This window comes from Podarcis filfolensis (genome assembly GCF_964270895.1).
Source record: "Podarcis filfolensis genome assembly, chromosome: 7".
NCBI classification, from domain to species: domain Eukaryota; kingdom Metazoa; phylum Chordata; class Lepidosauria; order Squamata; family Lacertidae; genus Podarcis; species Podarcis filfolensis.
Window position 1 is genome coordinate 42,259,499 of NC_139603.1, and position 19,116 is coordinate 42,278,614.

A 19,116-nucleotide genomic window follows, 5' to 3' on the forward strand; every position below is an offset into this window, starting at 1 on the left:
TACTATATATAAAAAAAGAAAAGACAGTTTGCTATTTTTAAGTAGGTCATGTTATTTATAGCCCCAGATGTCCATAGCATTTAACATTTCAGATAGAGAGATTCTCTGCTCAGAAGAGCTTACAGTCTAAACGCAGGTGGGAAAAGGCAAGAGATACAGGAAGAGAAACATTTCTGCATGCAATTATCCTTCAAGTCGCAGCTGATTAAGCATTCGCTCCCCTCCCCACAAGCACACCTTCACATTAATGGCACCTGCATGAAAGCAGTGTTAATCAAGGTTGTTTACATAATGAAAAGCAGTGGTTTTTGAACAATCAATGTAGTTCAGATTAAACAAAGAATTGTGACCAAATGCCAAGGAAGACAGGACTACTATACCGTTTCAACAATTGCAGCTTTCTCCTCGTCTGTGCTTGACCTGCTTCAGCTCCCTGTGCTACATAACTCTTAGAAGTACAGAAGCTTTGCCTTTATTTGCACATAGGAACAAAAAGTGCAGCAGGAGACAGTGTACTGTCTAACACTCAGTTCTCCAGACAAATATCAGTATTTGTTAGTGAAACTGGCCAATAGAACTTTAGGCATCAGTTAAGGTTACTGCTATCTGTTGAAAACCTACTGTCTTTCCTTTAAATAACCATGAGACAGGAAGAGATTTAGTAGTTAGAGACACTCCTTACCCTGGAATGACACATGGCATGCATGGAAATTTTCTCATTGAATGTAACAGTTGTGAGACAGAGCCTGGAAACGAGTTTTAAAATGCTCTCTTCAGAGTCCTATTCAGAAAGGTGCTGTCACTGGAAGAATAACTTCTTCCTAAAGTGAAGCAAATCCTGACCATGCAGAGTGAAAGAAAAGGCTGAATGGGCAAAGTCCTAAATTGTTGCCCCACCATCCCTTTGTGTACTGTCCCACTCAGCCAATACTTGGATGGGAAGCGATGCAGATTCTCTCAGCTCATGTATTTTTGATTTTATAAAGCTTCAAGGGAGGGTTATTTGGAATATTCAGGGGCAGAAGATGGTACAACAAAAGAAGAACCCCCTACAAGTGAGGTTTTGGTAAGTTTCAGGAAGGTAGATAAGCTACTAGATATAAGAAGGTTTGATTTCCAGTCACCTAGAACAGAGAATGCTGGAGCCTTCAAGGACAAAGGAAAAGCATGGAGTGCTTTTACTGAAGATGTGAAGGGGCAAGAAGCAAGGGTAGTGGCAGCCATGATCGAAAGAGCACATGCTCTATTTTCACATGCTAAGGAGTGAAAATGCAACGTATTTTTATTTTCCATGATTTTATTATTAAATTCTATCCTGCTCTTCCTCACAAAGAAGCCCATATTCCTGTGCCATGTTAAATATCTAATAAATATGTGCTAGCCAGGAAAATGTAAGACTGTGGTCATTATTTGGTAAGCAAACAATATAAAAGCAATAGTACCAAGCTTGCCTGCCCGGAGGTTTGTGAGCTCTAAGATCCACTAGGGAACTAAGAGAACAGCCTTAAGAGACAACATCGCACCAAGCAAGACACCAAGTGACAGTCTGTGGAGCTGCAGTCATATGAGAGTTCCATGAGCCAAGATCCGTGAAAGGAACAAGAAAGAGCAAAGGTAAGAAAGAGTGTGGCTAATCGCCTTTAGGAGACAGGAGTAGGACTATTAAAGGAAACTCAACCATGATTGTATATAAGACAGAAGGAAGAAGTGCACACGAATAAGCACGGACAAGTTTACCTTAACACAAAATAAAGGAAGTGGGGTGAAGGATTCCATATGAAAGCTGGTGACTTTGGTTAACTGGTCCACTTCTTGAAATGAACACACAAACGGGCTAGAATGCTGAACTTCTCTGCCCCAGCCACACCACCTCTTCCATGACGGGCCTGATACCCTTCACAGAAGGCAGGCTCTTTGTAATCCAACTATTCTTTGTACAAAGTATATTGAAATGGGGGTGGGGGGATGCTTTGATCATATTAAAGAAGCTCTTTTTCTGCCACGGCTTAAAAATTGTTAATGCCATGGGTTATTCAGGCCAGTGGGGCGGGGGAGGGCAGGCAGGGAGCAAAAAAGGCTCCAGTAACAATTCATCACCATTCCACTTAGATGCGCATGCAGCTTAGCTACATACTAAGTTTTCTTGGCATGTTATGCTTCCACATAAGAATTCTAGTATGCTGAATTTTGGCATCTTTCTTATTTTTGTCACAAATTCCACACCATGCCCAGTCCCCAAGATTAAACAAGTAAGATTTCAGCCTTCAGGGGTTTTTTTCAGCTTTTCGCAAAATATTCAGAAGAGATATACTGCAAGCAAAGTTTGAAGAGAGACAGGAATTGTTTTCATCATACTGGATTGTAGACAGACATCTTGTGTTCATGCCCGAGATATTTGTCATTCTCTGTGAATCAGGAGCTTTCCAACTTTTCATCTTGCACAGTTTTAAACTACAGTTTTGAACTCTACAATGCTTGGAAGTGCATTAATTTATATATGTTTGTAGCTTTCTGTTCCACGGAGATTGGCTTTCATCAGTGAATGAACTGTTAACAAAACTTTGAATCACACAAAATGTAACACCATGAACTACTTTTGAAGTTACATGGACCTGCATGCTTCCAAAATAATTCCATTGAAAAGCCTGCTATTCGCTCTTCTTTTTCTCTAATCTTCTGTGTGGAACATCTAGGGCTACTGCCATCATAACCTAGTTTTAAGCAAGTGCTCTGTCCTTACCGGCTTCAATAGAACTACTTCTAGATGTTGTACAGAAGAAAATTCCATTGAAATCAGAGGTCAGAAATGGAGTTTGAACTTGCTCAATGATGAAAGCTGTTGGCTTGGTGGGAGAGGTGGTTGTGCTTCACAACATCACATTCCCCCACCACTATGAAACAGCCTCCTCCCTGGAACTGCTAAACAGAGTGCCAGAAGATGGGTGTGAAATGTGGGGTGGGCCATAAATATTCTTTATGGTCTTGTATCCATTGCTAAAAGTAAGAAATGAATTACACAACTAAGTACTCCAAACATATGCCCATTACATATAGAAAATAAGTTTCCTAGTACTTCCCACTGAGGTATCAATGGTATTCACATAATAAGTGACCAGAGGGTATATTCACATATATGGAAATAAATTAGCTACTGAAAAATAAAAACAAAAATTGACAAGAGAGTATTCAAGCCATTTTTACCACAACAAAATGGCTGCTCTCAGTGGTTTCAGTATAAATACTAGGAGGTAACGTGCTAGAACACCTTGTTCAGAATCTGCATTTGAACAGTGCAAGGAAGAATTACTATCCACAAAGACAAAGTCTCAGGAGGAGATCTCCAGCCTCCAACAAAGGGCACAATCCACCATGGAACTTTGTTGTACACCAACCTTCATTTCAGGGAAGGTTGTTCAGATCTTCTTTCAGGCTCCACTAAGTAAAAAGAAGGTTGTGTTGCAGAACTACATAGACGATCACATCAGGTGTCAGTCAACCTCCTGTGGCATCACATTTTACCTCCCCACTATACTTATCTAGCCTGTAGAGAGAGAGAGAGAGAGAGAGAGAGATCCCCAGTGCTTTCTGTACCTATTTGTCGTTTACAGAATAAGAACGGCAGCTGCACTTTTAAAGAAATAAATAAATAAATTTCAAGTACAAGAAAATGGTTATATAAGATGGGAAGTCTATTCTCTCAGCTCTGATCAAGGCACAGTTTGGTACTTATGTAGATGTCGATCTTCAATCTGCTCTGCAAGTTCCACATCCATTTAACTTCAGTAGGACTTAAGGTCACTATACTCTATTGAATTTGGGCACTTGTAACTAGAGGCCATGGGAAAGCCAAAAAACTTACACTGTGGACAAATAGAGGACCCTAGAAAGGCTTAAAAATGGGGGGCGGGGGTTTGATTCTGACCTGTAAAATTTCATTATATAAACATATATATTTCTAAATAAAAAACAATGGAATATCCATCCTGGCAAGGAGAAAATATAATGGAAAAATAAAGTTCTGTCACAGTTCCATCAGTCCTCTGCTGAAGCTGCTGCCATTGCGGACTTCATGCTCTCTCGCGTCGAAGTTAGTTCGCCAATCACCCATTCCAAGGCTTCTCGACCCTGTTAAAGAAGGAACAAGAGCTAAGTGCATTGACCAGATACACTGATGTTAAACTTCTAAATCTTTCCTCTGTCAGACACCAAAAGATCTCCCAAAGCAAACTGCTTTGTTGTCTTCTGAATTATGAATGTATCATAATGAATTGTGCCATTGAATTTGTACAATGAGATTATTTCATTGTAGTCCACCTTTGCTTCTGTAACAAGGAAAACCTTAAACTGAAGGATGATCTGCTTAGATAATACATTTTTCTTAGTAATAATAGGCCAACAAAGTTACAGGACTACAAGCTAGCTCTTTTGCACAGTACAAATGTTAGATCTGTCTAGCAAGGCACAATTACAAGAGACTGTTGCACTTGGATCAGTGCTAGAGAGAGTTTTGACTACCCACTTTTTCCAAAGTCCAAAGCATCATTTGCTTCTTATCCCCAGAATGCCTCTGAACAACCTGAAATTTTTTCTATCACATTTCTGTGGCTTCATTACCATGGTAAGATTGCAACAGAACAGACATGAGGCCTAATACTAGCCCTTCTCCCATCAATAATATTTTCCCCCTTCAATTTCTTCCGCTTCATCCTAGCAGTGGAAAAGTTGTTACAAGTCCTAATGAACGTTATTAACGAACCTATAGTTTATGGTTTCTTTCCCATCCTGTTTACTCTCTATCATGAAACACTAAATTACCATCACTGATGCTCAGTACAGAGCAACGTGGAAGCAAGAGCACCGCTTTTGCAAGAATTCAGTTTAACTGAGCCTAAAGACCAGCTACACCCCAGCTACAGAAGGCAAACCTAAATAAGAGCTCGAAACACATGCTGGGCAGTATTCAACTCAACAGTTGCACCAGTGCAAGCACTCTTGGCTGCACAATGGAACTGCTTCAACCTGCGCACCCTCTAAATATTTTTTGAGTTTGCCCTCAACCCTTCAGGGCAGATTTAGAGGGTATGCAGGTAGGGTAAGTTCTCGTGCATAGTTAAAAGTGCTTGCGCTAGTGGAACTGAGGAGAAAACCTCAGTAAGCTCAAGTAGGGAAACTCAGCAAAAAAGTGAGAGCCTCCATAAGTTTTCAGGCTAGGAGCCTAATCACCTGGCCAGATGCAAAAGGCCACTTAATGGTCAGGGGTCCCCTTCACCTTCAGGTCCAGTCGTGGCTGACTCTAGGGTTGCAGCGCTCATCTCGCTTTACTGGCCGAGGGAGCCGGCGTACAGCTGGTCATGTGGCCGGCATGACTGAGCTACTTCTGGCGAACCAGAGCAGCGCACGGAAACGCCGTTTACCTTCCCGCCGGAGCGGTACCTATTTATTTACTTTCACTTTGACATGTTTTCACACATATTTGTATAGAATACTAAATAGCTTAAAGCTTAACATTTCGAGCCAAATTACTGTTAGTTTTAAGCCTGTACTACAACATGACTACCAACTTAATTTTTTTATAGATGCTTGTTTTAATTGAAACAGAACACTACTGGATTAAATGACAGTTACATAATCTTTCTGGATACAAATGTGCTCAGTTGAAATCTGTAAACCTAACAGCTCAGGTCAACACTCCTGGAAGAGAGAGAGAGATGGCTATATTATTTGCATTTGTTGTTTCTAAATTGTGAAAAAGCAACTAGCTTGCTCTGTCAGTGTGCAGATTTCCCTCTGCACAACAGAACTAACCCCCTCTCCTTTCCCTGGCACCCCCCTAAATCTGTTCTGCTGTACCCCCAACCCTATAAAGCAGATTTGGGGAGGGCATGGGGCACGCACAGTGAAAGAAGAGAGGTGTTAAGTTTCCTTCTGCAAGTGAAAATCCTTGCGCTGATGGAACAAGTTAACTGGAAGCCACCCTTAGTTTTGAAATAGAAAGTGTAATGAACTAATAGATTGAAGAAACAGCCATTGAACTTATCTACACTGTAACCTTATACTGGGCTTCTAAGAATATCACAATATCACATTTTTCTCCAAACAATTCTAGTAATTCTAGATTCAGGTAGGTAGCCGTGTTGGTCTGATGCAGTAGAAATATATATTAAAAATAAAAAAATTGTCCAGTAGCACACAAAAGCTCATACCAAGAACAAACTTAGTTGGTCTCTAAGGTGCTACTGGACAATATATATATATATATATATATATATATATATATATATATATATATATATATATTTCTAGTAATTGTTACTGGATGATGGTATTGCAGTGCCCAGAATTTCCTGTAGAAAAGACTGTAGTGTGCATATGACCCAAAGCACTTGGCCAGAATTATCTGAATTTCTTCAATTATTTGTTGCTTTTGAAAACACCATTCAGTTTGAAGTGATTTCCATTCCTGGCCTCGGGTCAGAACTAACCACCTTTAACCCAATCCTTCAACTGAATGAAGTTCTGAGCATTAGAAACTGCACAAGTTGGATTTAAAAATCAAAGCGTTAGATAAGAATAAAAAAGGGCCCCACTAATAACAGACATATGACATGTCAAATGAAGAAATTCACAGGATTGCTATGGGAGATAGAACAGCAATTATTGCATTGTTATAGCACCAAGTGCTTTTGATCAACAAATCTCCATGCTATAACACTAAATACAAGTGTTGGGGCTTAAAGCATAGCACATGTACATCTTAACACATTCTAAGAAATGAAATGACAGCTTGGTTTGAGTAGATTCTAAGCACATTGGTGGGGTGAACTAGGCTGCAGCTTTTTTAAAGTAGAGAGTGGAACTGTGGATTTTTTAGGACCAAACTAGACATTTGCCTAATATGTAGTATGCATCTTAAATAATTACATTCACAGGGAGACAGATTCTTACTGGGAAGGCAACCAGCAGGGAGAGGAGGCTTATCTTTTCACCCACTCACCATGATCTGAATGGAAAAAGTCCCCATCAGACTTCCCCATGCCAGTAATTATTTCAGGAACAACAATATATACAGCTGCATGTGACACAATTGAGCAGATGTCAAGTTTGATCCAGTCTGGCCAGTGTTCCATGGAAGGACTAGTCATTCGTTTATATAGTAACTGAGCACATTGCACGATTTTGTTGAGTTTGAAATGACCTTAGTGAGAGTGGTCTATTGGGCTGATGACTTACTTATTTGCTTCCCATAGACATCTGGCAAGCCTTTAAAAACAAAATGCTGGACCAAAAAGATCGGGGTTCTTTTTAACATGCATGGAACTAGCAAAAACAATCTGACAGAGGATTGGTTTACTGAGTTTCTGTTGTACCATAAAACAGCATATTAGTATATGACTTGAGCAAGCATATTTCCAATTAAAGCATGCACCTTTTAATATATTTACGTACATGGTGGTAGCACACTGAACATACAGAATGAGAGTTAAGAACTGGACATAATTTCAGTGGTTACTACTTAACAAACAATTGAGAGCATAAAATTTTAAACTCTGAAACATTTCACAGGCTTAATGGTAAAACTGAAAACATACAGTGAGAGTTTACTATTATTATTTTTTTGTAATATATACACACACTCCAAAATTGGGAGTAGTTAAGTATTACACAACACTAAGGCATGTTTGGTAACTGTATTCTGCAAATGAAAATTGAGGCTTTTAAGGGCAGGATCAACAGTCAAATAATCTGTTTCCAAGCTTGGCAGTCAAGCTCAAGGAACGAAAAAAGGTGGTCACTGAAGTTCCCCGCAAGTCAAACAGATGCTAGCAATGCCTCTTAAAACAATGCATTTAGACAAAAACATCTGTTTTGTTATAGCAAAACTATTTATATATTAGTGTATGTTTAGATAAAAGCCTGGATTTTAGATGTGAAAAAATGAATCATGGTTTGTTGTTCATATATTTCCCCGTGTTCCCCACTTACATGTGGAGGAAGAGAAGCTATTTCAACTTCTAGTCTGCAACAAATTGTTGTTTGCCATAACAGGATGAGAAAACAAACTGATATGTTCAATTCATCTTCCCCCACATCCAGGATCCAATCCCGGTTTTGCAAACAAGCAAACCACAGTTGGCCATCTTGGGGCAAAGCTGCAAGTGAACACTTCTAATCTCCCCTCACAAAATGCAGGGAGAAGAAAGTGAGGCTTGTGCTCATAACAAAAATATGCAGCCAAACGCAGCCAAAAGGTTTTGCATGATTCCTGCCTAATTAAAATAAAGTAAGACAGGAGTGCCTGGCGTACTCTGGTCCATGGGGTCACGAAGAGTCGGGCACGACTAAACAATGGGAGGCCCAGACACTAGAAATAATGCAAAGAAGAGAAAAAGTAGAACCCAATTCTCACAAGTGCCAACTGCTTAAGTTTATGATAGTACAATGTGTTTCAGAACAGAAGTTCCTTCTTCAGGATCAATCTTGGACTTTCTGAAGCAACTTACATAAATGCTCTGCTGCCTATCGGGCACCATGAGGGAGGAATGACAGTTCCAAAATGTGCTGAGCGACAATAAAGCTTAATAGCTGGCACTTTTGAAAACCAGTTTCTTCTTTTTGCGTTCTTTTTGCATGGATTTTAAGCTGCCTCAAAGGAAAAACCAACAAGGACCAAGTAAACAGGTGCAAATGTTCTAATTGTGACTTCATAAACTGCTTTCTTTTAAACGAGAACCCTTCTGTCCAAGCAGTGATGGGACTGTATTTCTACACTGATAGGCAAGAATTGCCATACTGTAGGCTAAGTCCAGCAGTAGCGTGAACTAGTTAACAACCTCAAGTATTTCACCCCAAAGCATTCCATGCATTGGATCAAGAGGACTGGTTGTACAGAGCTTCACCTACTTCCAAAATACTCTGGGGCCAAGGTGCAGCAGTTCTTCTAACAGTATTCCACTTACTCAAAAGAGATTTACCAAAGAACAGAAGGTGGGCCTTATTAGTGGCCCACACATGCAGGTTCATAAGAACCTTCTCCTGTGTCAAAGCATTAGACAGTACAGACGCCCCCCCCCCAAATTCCAGAGTTAAAGAATAAGGGTGCTGTTCCTCTATATGCAATGTGTGTATATATACGAGGCATGCAGGCTTTCAAGTAACATGACAACAACATGCACAGATTTGCTAGAAGCTGAAATGCTGTACCAAGGTAACAAATGCTGGTATTACCACTAATTAGTACAAAATGCAGCTGTAGAAAGAGACTGCTATCTTAGAACACTGTCAGAATGTTGAATTGTCCACTCAATAGCATCCCACCCCTGGAGTAACACAGAAAAGATGTACAACTTATGACAAAAAGTTATTCCACCATCACAGTCTTGTAAATCTCAAGAGCCTACAGGAAAATCAAGCATTGTAAACTGAGAGTGATATCCAACTAAGTCCAAGTGAACCTACTGAAAGTGAATGGATGTAACAGTTATGACTAAGCCTACCTTGAGTTTGACTTAGTTGAGCACCACGCTTATCAAATATTGGTAACAAGCAATTATATCATGTAAAGGTTTAACTGAGTGCCAAAGCTGAACACACACAAATAGGCATCCCAGTAGAATAAGTTAGGTAAAAGCAAGCTGAGCATGCATGCTTCTGACAGATGCATCTCATCCTAGACTTGGGATCACTTGACGTGCTACCAGATCCTACAACTTCTGCCTAGAAATCTGGTAGTACGCAAGTGTGAAGTGGCCCTAAGTTGAAAAGGTAAAGCGAGAGGGATCACCTGTAAGGAAACTTAGTTAAAACAGGCTGCATTATATAGCATTAAAAGAGAATGAAGAAGAAACAGTAAAGCACCTGAATGAGACCTGTAATGTATTGGTAATCTATTGTTGTACAAGTGCAGAAGTCATGGAGGACTGAGAACAGAAATATTTGTTTAGGATTACAATACTTGAAATGCACATTTCCCCCTTAATAATACTCTTTATAAGGCTGAGTTATTCATTTGCTGTTTTATAGTCAAATCCCAATGTACCCACGGAAGTCCCACGGAACCTAATAAAGGGTTTATTGTGTAGCATGCTGAATTGTTGCAGGCTGAGAACAGGGATGGGCCTGTCACGTTCTCTCGTAGCCCATTTCTGAGGGCCCTGTGTCAGCAGCGGGCATGGCCATGCCATGCTCTCTCTCACACCACACACAACACTCCCCCCGCCTGCCACGATTAGGTCGGAGTCACTAGGAACCTTTTTACAAACCTAACCGCAGCACGGGGAGGGTGCTTTGGAGTATGGTGATGAAACAACATATGTGGAGGCAGGGTTGACCATCCCCATCCCAGCTGCATCTAGGCAAGGGGGGAAATAATCTTTACTCCAACAGAACAGTTGTTTTCTAGCTGCAGGAAAGGCAAGGAGGGAGGTGAGGGCCAGATAAAGAGGTCAGGAGTTCAGCTTCCTGTATCTTTTAATGCATGGAGTGCTTGCATATGAAATATACTCTGGAGGGTTGAGGGAATTCCCAGAACAGGTTAATGCTGTGAACTGCCCTGAGATCTATGCATGAAGAACAGTATACAAATTTGATTGATTGATTGATTGATTGATTGATTGATTGATTTGAGGGCCCACAGGGAAAGGAATGGAAAGTTCCACTGCACAGCCAGAAGTCTGTGTACTAGCAGAACTTCTTCACCCATAGCATTTAGGGGAACAGTTCCTTTTCATTTATCCCCTATTCTGCTACTAACAGCCTATATATGCATTTGGTTTATTGTCCATCGGAAGTGGAATAAGTTCCCTTTCCAACACTACAAACAGGACAACTAGAACATGTGCTCACAGCCACCATTTCGTACACAGTAGAAAACAAGAGACATCTGTACATAATAAGTGTCTGGGTTATGAGGGAAAGTTCAGATATGACATCTGCTTAGTTCTCTCCTCTGCTTTCAGCACTGAAAAGGGTAAGGAAACGATTTGCCTGCTTTCCATATGAACCTATTTGTCTCAAGCAACCCACTGCGGAAGCCAATAGCTAAACTGAGAAGGTATTCTGTGAACTGCAAGCTGAAAGACAGACTAATCTGATCACACAACCAGACACTATCTCCCCTACCCCCATTCTAGCTGTAAGCTGCTGTTGTCTCAGTGAGAGACAACAATCACTTTTCCTGACTTCATACCATACACAGCTTTGAATCTTAAAAAGGAAATACATGCGGACTGAGAATACACAACTGGCTCTACAGATACAAGAAAAGTCATTATCTAACCTGAAGACTTACAGTGAATTGTGTATAATTGAGAGCACCCTGGGCTTATGGGATACCAATGCTAGCATAATGCACTTAAACATTTGAGTTTTAGGTTTTAAATGAACCACCTTAAAGTTAGCAACTGTGACCCAGTAAAAGCATGACACACACCTACCTTTCTAGCATTAGAAGATATTGTGCTTGCCATTAAAGTTTCCAAGTAACTACTGAGGCTAACACCTTTTACTGTAATAATTGCTTCTTGAGTTAACAAAGTCCTGTAAGGGGAAAGACAGAAACTATCAGTACAAAACGGCTTCCCCCTCATCATTTTTTTACTAAGAGTCAAAGACATTCCAACTTACTTTTCCGGGTTCTCAGGGTGTGGCGTATATACCAACCTTTCATCAACTGATATAAGATTTGTAAGTGTTATCTTAAAGAGAAAAAGAGGCGAAGGTTAATTTAACTAATCTTAGTATTATCTAGCATAATACATAATAAAAAAGACTGTCTACTTTACTTAAAGAAAATGATAAATTGCATTTTTAAAAACAACTAAGGCTGTATCCTAAGCAAACTTTCTAGGAATTAAAGTCACATTTTAAAGCAGGAGTAAGGAGTTTCAGGCCCAATAGGCCTAGTTAGGTCACAAACCATACCCACTCCCCCACATGTGTGATACCAGGTTTGGGACAGATAAATATGTGGCTGGCATTGGCTACCCTAGGGAGCGCCCCACCAGTGAACGTGATGTGCAGTTGGGTATAGCTCACTGTCAGCCCCAATCAGCTGATGGACAGAGAGAGCGAGACCCCTTGAAGTTCCAATCTCCACACTCATAAACTGAGGAACATTGAGAGAAAGCTGCTTTGAAGTTTGGTTGCAGCTGTAGTTTGGATACAAAGCATGCCATGGACACTGAGATCCAGCACCGAGGGGCATCTGGCGGTTCCCTCATTGCGAGAAGTGAGGTTACAGGGAACCAGACAGAGGGCCTTCTCAGTAGTGGCGCCCACCCTGTGGAACGCCCTCCCTTCAGATGTGAAGGAAATAAGCAGCTATCTTCTCTTTAAAAGACATCTGAAGGCAGCCCTGTTTAGGGAAGTTTTTAATATTTAATGCTGTATTGTTTTTAACACTTGATTGGAAGCCGCCCAGAGTGGCTGAGGAAACTCAGCCAGATGGGCGGGGTATAAATAAATTTATTATTATTACTATTATTATTATTATTATTATTATTATTATTATTATTATTATTCCTGAATCCATACCACAGCTGCAACCAGACTTCAAAGGGGCTCTCTCAGCACCCATCAGTTGATCAGTGCTGAGAGGGAACTCCTTTGAAGCCCTCACCTGATGACATGATGATGAGGGATGGTGCCAGGTGACTGACTGGTGGGCAGCCCCACCCAGCTGCCAGAATTGACCCATGGGGAGTGAGGGAGATATGGATTTGGCCTGCTGGCCTGCTTCAATTCCCTGGCCTTGTACTACAAGCCTCAAGTAGCGTATAGCCAGCCAAATGACACACACTTATATCCAAAGCTGCCTGTGTGTGGGAAGGACTCGTCTTTCCCTGCTCTCTCCCCAGCAGCCCTCCCACCCTCAAATTTTGCTCCAGAGAGTTGGGGGCCCACTGGAGCAGACTTTGGGACTGCACAGAAGAAGGAGGAGGAGGAGGAGATGGTGAAGTCCCACTGCATGAATGGAAGTCCACTCGTGCAAAGTTGGATTATGCCCATAAAGAACTTTCGGATCCTCTAGAAATAATTTCATCAGAGAAAGTAAAGCTAGCAACCCCAGTTTCTTTAAAAAATAATAATCTAAAGTTATCTAGCATACACAGAGAATGCTAGTCTTGGTTCCTGCTATGCCCTTACAGCAAGGTTTTCCCAACATAATCAAGGACTGCCTCAAACAGGCAGTATGTTAAAAAAACATAGCCAGCAACTCCCTGGTCCTGCCAGCAAATACAATACACAATACTTTATTACTCACATTTGTGGAGCTCAGTACCATTTTCTTTTCCACCGGATCAACTACAGAATGTTCTTTAATGTATGTCATAGTTCTACTTGTTCCCAGAATCTTTTAAAAAAAGGAAATAAAAGCAAGTACTAACACAGTAACCCAAAACGAGCAGTCAAGCAAAATATCAAAAAGGTTGATGATAAATGTATTTCTGTAAAGCATGCAGTGATAGCCCCTGTCCAAACAAAGAGTCTCATTGAGCCAGGTTCTCTAGGTTTGTTGCAACTCTTAAGGAAATTTAGCCTGAGCATTTACTATGAGAGTCATTATGTGCAATACATTCAAGAATAGAACACGTGTTTTTATTTCATAAAAAGATTCAGCCTACCACTAGCCACCGTGGTTAAAACAAACTTACCGCTTTTACAATGCTTGGCAGGCCCCATTCAGTGCTAAGTAGCCGGTGACTGTGCAACCTTCCTTGATTGTCAAGGCTTCGGTCCAAGACATCAACTCCTACCACTGAGGGGTTCATAGGATTGGGATATTTTCTCATGGCAGCTTTTATTACAGTATCCCATGGATGCCTAAGGAAAATGAAATGAAAGAGAAACAGGCAATGCATTAAGAATTCTCTGTATGCAATGCAATTTAATTAAAACTGAACATTTTGCTTTGCATTTATGGTATACAAAGCATACATTCCGAAACACAGAATTTAATATCATGTAAGAATTGGTACTTGAATTTGCTTATTTTTCTCTTCCTCCCCTGCCACTTTCTTCATATTTGGTCTATTAGGTTGTTAACTACTGTAAGCAATTGGCATAAGGGTACTATATGTATAAGGTGGTAGCCAATACTGAAATTACAAGAGCAGAACAGATTTCTGCTTGCAAAAATGAGACTTCCCCTTTGTCCCCCTGCAGCAACCCTCCATCCTTAAAATCTACTCCAGAGAGTTGGGAAATCCTCCCGTGCTGACATCTGGAGAATAAGACCTTTGAACCATTATTATTATTATTATTATTATTATTATTATTATTAATTAAATTTATATACCACTCTTCAACCAAAGATCTCAGGACAGTTCACAAACCCATCAAGCACCTACAGTTTAAGTGACACCCCCAAATGACCAGCACAATTAGTAAGTTTCAGAATATAGTGCTATATAAACTTTGGTCAGATCAGAGATTTGCCGATCTAGTCCTCTTCAAAGGCTGTTGTCCTGAAACCCCCACCAGTCCCAACCATTTTGGCCAATGGTCAGGGAAGGTGGGAGTGGCAGTCCAACAATATCTGGAGGGCACAACGTTGACTACTTCTAGTTTAGATGGCAGCTCTTTCTAAGCACAGCAGAGTGACAGATATTAAAGGCAAGAAACACCACTTTCAATTTTCAGCACTTATTTAGCACAAGTTCTCCTCTGGAGAGGAAGCATTTGACACAGCAATAGGAAATCAATTCTTACAGCTGGATCCTAGCCATGCTTACTCAGAACTGGGTCCCACTGATTTCAATAGGACACTCTCAAGCATGCTTAGAGCCGTGGTATAAGTATTATGCACAAATAACAAAATAAGAGAAAGAATTGTAGGTTAAATTTATAGAACATGCTTTGCATGAAAATGCTCCAAGGTTCAAGAAGCATGGGGAAAGACTCCTATCTGAAATGTTGGAGGGTCACTGCCATTCAGTGTTGAAAAAACTGAGCTAGATGGACAAATGGTCTAGCTTGGTATACACCAGCTTTCTACATTCCATGTTCCTGTGTAGCATATATCTTTCATTTCCAGAAAACATTCATTGCTTAAGTAACATTAACTCAGTGGCGAAATATTTTCAGTAAGCTAATAAGAACTTATGAAACCCGGTGACTAAGTAAAGGAAGTTAACATTGGGCTGTCCTTGTTCACAAAGATAAAGACTGAGGGAGAGAGAAAGTCATGCTTAAATTCAGAGATTATCACACTTAATTCAGTATCAGCCTGCGTAGCTCCACTGCTATCTCACACTTTTGAGAAACACACTTTTACATTAGTTTAAAAAAAAAAAAAGAGTGTGGTGTTGCAATTTAAGCATTTCCTTCATTGTTGGAAAAGTGTTTTATGGCACTTTGGCTATTTGCAAGTAGCTTATGCCAACAACATCATCAGTGATCTGGTATTGCACTTAACTGCTAGAGAGTCTCAGGAGCCTTTCAAAGCCATGCTGCTAATTCAGTATACTCATGCCATAGGGTCTCAACCCCTCTTTCTTTGGAAGAAGAATATGCCTTTTTTATGGCAATGCAAAAAACAAAACCCATTGAACACATCATAACCTACTTTCCACCCATTTAATTACAAGCTATTGCAGGCAGTGTCTCAGCTTGTTTTATTGCAAAATTCCAGGAAGCCACTGTCATGATGTTATTTCCTACACATCTGTACAGAGGCAAGATGTGGCAACCTCTCCTCCCATTTTCAACCACCCTTTCCTGGAGTACTAAAGAAAATTCCCTGTTAAATTGCTAGACAGAACAATTGCACCATTGCCTCCATGTCCCTCATGTCCTACAGCTCAATTTCTTGGAAGAACAAAAAGGTACACTTCACAGCGGTCCACAATTATGCACCTCACTAGTATTCCATCATTCCTGGAAAGAGTGACAAGAAAAGTCCCATTCTTCTGCTCCAGCTTCTAGATGAGGAGTCAGAGATCATTAACCAGAGGTCAACTGAGTTTCAGAGGGCATAATAAATCAAAGAGGAAGATCCCATGCCCTCATCTCCAGCTCCAAGCTGAAAAGAAAGATTGGGGCTTCCCATTTTGGTGCTCAGGTCTCTTCAGCCACCTTAAAAAAAACAACAAAGAAAACCCAGCCATTCTCTCTAGCTGCAGAGTAGGAGAGTGAAGATCGCTATTTGAGCCACTGGCAGCATTAATGTCCCAAGTGATCAGAGAACAGATTGTCCACACAACTGTGAAGTCCACATCTGTGAAGTCTTCTGAACTTCAGCACTGTAACCATTGCAATTACTGTTATTATTCTAAGCACTGTAATAGGGACTGTAGCCACACAGGGGATTGCTGATGTCCTTGCGCACAGATGCGGGGGAAGGTCAGGGACCAGCAGCCCAATCCTAATATACTGAAAGGGAGGCAAGGAGTCCTGGCAATCACCAGCTTAGCTTTGGCAACCATGACCGGCCAAAAAGTCTGAGGGCCTCTGACACTCAAAAATATTCCAAGCCCCATTAAAATGATGGAAAGCAGAACTGAAGTCTCAAGAGTAACATTTTCTGGGTAGCAGTTCTAACCCTTGAAGGAGACGAGAGTGGCAAAGGCCTACCAAGTTTCTGTCCGCAACATCCATGGCAATAGCAACATACTTTAGTTACACTGAGGTATTTTTAGAAACCAGTTCTACTCAGCAGTTTATGCAGCAAAGGCGTATTACCATGACACGACCTTGAAGAAAGGAAGTTGTCACCTTTGCCCCAGATATCACAGGCATTTGCACGGCAGCTCAGTGCATGGAGAAACACTTATTGCTTCCCTCTCTAATAAAAAGACAGCAACAGAGCGCAGGGGCCAGCCGTCCCCAACCTGGAGTCCACCATTTGTTTCAAACTACATCAACCCAACAGTCCTCGGCTCATGTTAAAGGAAGATGTGAGTCACACAACAACATTTAAGAGACCTTAAAGGGCAGCTAAGACAACATTTTTAAAGGTCTTTCATAAGGCAGGCATTTGGGAGCAAGCGCGGGCAAACCCACGACAGACCACGTTTAAAGCCCTTTAAAGCCCTTGGTGAGGGAGCAAGCGCGTCGGGGCAGGATGCTACCGATGTCCTCGCCCGGTGACCAAAAAGCAGGAGTTGTATACCAAGCGGAAACGGAGACGGGAAGAGGGGAGTTTTATTCATCTTTCCTTCCAAAGGAAGCTCCATAGCTCAGCTAGAGAAGGGCTGTAGCTCACTGCCAAAGCATCTCCTTTGCACAGGCTCAACCCGCAGCATCTCCCGATGGGACAGGGAGAGACCCCTGGAGAGCCGCTGCCAGCCAGTGTAGGCAACACTGAGCTCGGAAGAACCAGCGGTTTTTCTGTCCCTCCGCCAGCGCGGGCTGCTGCTGTCAAGGACGGAACGCGCGCCACTCCCGTCCTCGCCTTACCCAAATTCGTGCTCCGAGCTCCAGATCTTCATCCTGTCTGTAAAAGCAGCGGCGTTAATGGCGGCTCAATGGAAAGAACCGGCTTCTCCGCCCCAAAGGAAAGGGCGGCGCTTTTCCCCGGAGGAGAGTGGGCGATGACGTCAGCCGCCTCCCACCCGTCCTTCTTCCCCGCGCCAGCCAATCGCCGCTCCTGTCCGCTGGAAAGACACCCGGCTCGCTCCCGCCTCCCTGCACCCTTCGATGCCCGGGGAAAGGACGCGTCAAGTCCGTGTGAAGACCTTGAACAGGGGACGCCCGGCTCACATTCCTCGCCAGTGACGTCAGGGCTTCGGCTCTGGAAACGCGTCGTTTCTTGCCAATTGCGTGATTCCTCGGTGGATCCAGTCGCTTTGCCTCGCGGGTTTGCAGATCCGTAGCGCCTCTGCGCCGGCTGCATCAGTCGTGAGCCGAGCGTGGGATTCTAAGGCTGCCCTTGGCATGGGGTGTGTTTTGATCTTTGCCCGCACAGAAAGCAGAAGAGTAGTATCTTGTGTCGTCGTGGCCTCTGACTCTTACTGACTTCAGTCTCACTGGGTTTAGGGTGCGAATTAAGTCAGGTCACACATTTTCACGGAATAAAATCTTCCACGTTTTCTGCAGCGCGTATTTATTAAAGGGGAAAAGGTTCGGTCCTATGCACGCATATTTCGAATGAATGATTGTCAATGTATATACATGAGATTGTACAAAGCCGCTGGCAAACGCGTTGTAAAATCATTCTTAAAACAAAACTAAATTCAAGTTGACTTAAGGCAGTCCTGTTACATTAGAGAAAATGAAGCAAACTGGTTTCACGACTGGCCTTGATTTCTAGGGCCATCGCTAGAATACATAGCAGAGCGCGGGAAAACCTGCCTATGGATTGTCACAGAATTAACATCTACCGATGTCAGTTCTTACACACACATAATTGGGGAGAAAATGTTACTGTATTCTATGCGATTTAAGCCCAACTACTTGACAGTAATCAAAACAGAGTCCTCGAAAATACCGAACATAGGATTATGTAACTTTATGTAACTGTGTTCAGTTTCTACTCCCCAATAAATGTGTTTAGGCTTGCAATTTACACCGAACTGTCTCATCACAGAGTTTCTGCGCGGGTGACGTAATGAGAGATGCAATCCGAAATCAGTAGGCAGCGACCGTGGTACTGGGACAATTTAAAATCAAATAGGATTAAAATAATTGCAGCTTCCGGCACCTTTTATTGGTGAACTCTCTTCCACTTTCCTGGGTCGAGGTTATACCGGAGCCACGTGTCTCCGTCCGACTGACCTTGCAAATAAATTCCAAGGCATCACTCTTTCCCCTTCGACATATATGTAACTAATTAATACCGTCGGGGCCTACGTAAGTGTCCTAGACGCCACGTGATTTCGGCGCTCATCGACTCCTGATCCACTGGTGCCAACCTGCCTCAGCAGGCACAACCATCACCCTGTAGGCGTGTTTGCCTTGGGTACAAATACAGTGGTACCTCGGGTTAAGTACTTAATTCATTCCGGAGGTCCATTCTTAACCTGAAACTGTTCTTAACCTGAAGCACCACTTTAGCTAATGGGGCCTCCTGCTGCTGCTGCGCCGCCGGAGCCCGATTTCTGTTCTTATCCTGAAGCAAATATCTTAACCTGAAGCACTATTTCTGGGTTAGCGGAGTGTGTAACCTGAAGCGTATGT

General features: G+C 42.0%; 1 protein-coding gene across 3 annotated transcripts; it reads right to left on the minus strand.

The window, feature by feature from the left end:
• Positions 1-27: 27 nt before the first annotated feature.
• Positions 28-19,043, minus strand: PRELID3A (PRELI domain containing 3A). 3 transcript variants are annotated; one of them, XM_083622689.1, is made up of 7 exons: positions 17,398-17,527; positions 13,653-13,821; positions 13,262-13,351; positions 11,623-11,693; positions 11,433-11,535; positions 9,226-9,317; positions 3,982-4,125 (listed from the first exon to the last, which is right to left on the minus strand). In XM_083622689.1, the coding sequence occupies exons 1-6, from the start codon at positions 17,427-17,429 to the stop codon at positions 9,264-9,266; spliced, it is 519 nt and encodes a 172-aa protein (XP_083478815.1). In that variant the 5' UTR covers positions 17,430-17,527; the 3' UTR covers positions 3,982-4,125; positions 9,226-9,263. The 3 variants fall into 3 exon arrangements, with proteins under 3 accessions (XP_083478816.1, XP_083478814.1, XP_083478815.1); XM_083622690.1 differs by lacking the exons at positions 9,226-9,317; positions 17,398-17,527 and adding an exon at positions 18,641-19,043 and having other exon boundaries at positions 28-4,125; XM_083622688.1 differs by lacking the exon at positions 9,226-9,317 and having other exon boundaries at positions 28-4,125; positions 17,398-18,752.
• Positions 19,044-19,116: the final 73 nt, after the last annotated feature.

Coding starts and splice junctions, on each gene's coding strand:
- PRELID3A (XM_083622688.1), bottom strand. CDS start 17,429: ATGAAGATCTGGAGCTCGGAGCACGAATTTGG. Junction 13,352..13,652: donor TGCCAAGCATTGTAAAAGCG/GTAAGTTTGTTT, acceptor TTTTTTTAAAAG/ATTCTGGGAACAAGTAGAAC. Junction 11,694..13,261: donor TGGTACTGAGCTCCACAAAT/GTGAGTAATAAA, acceptor TTTCTCTTTAAG/ATAACACTTACAAATCTTAT.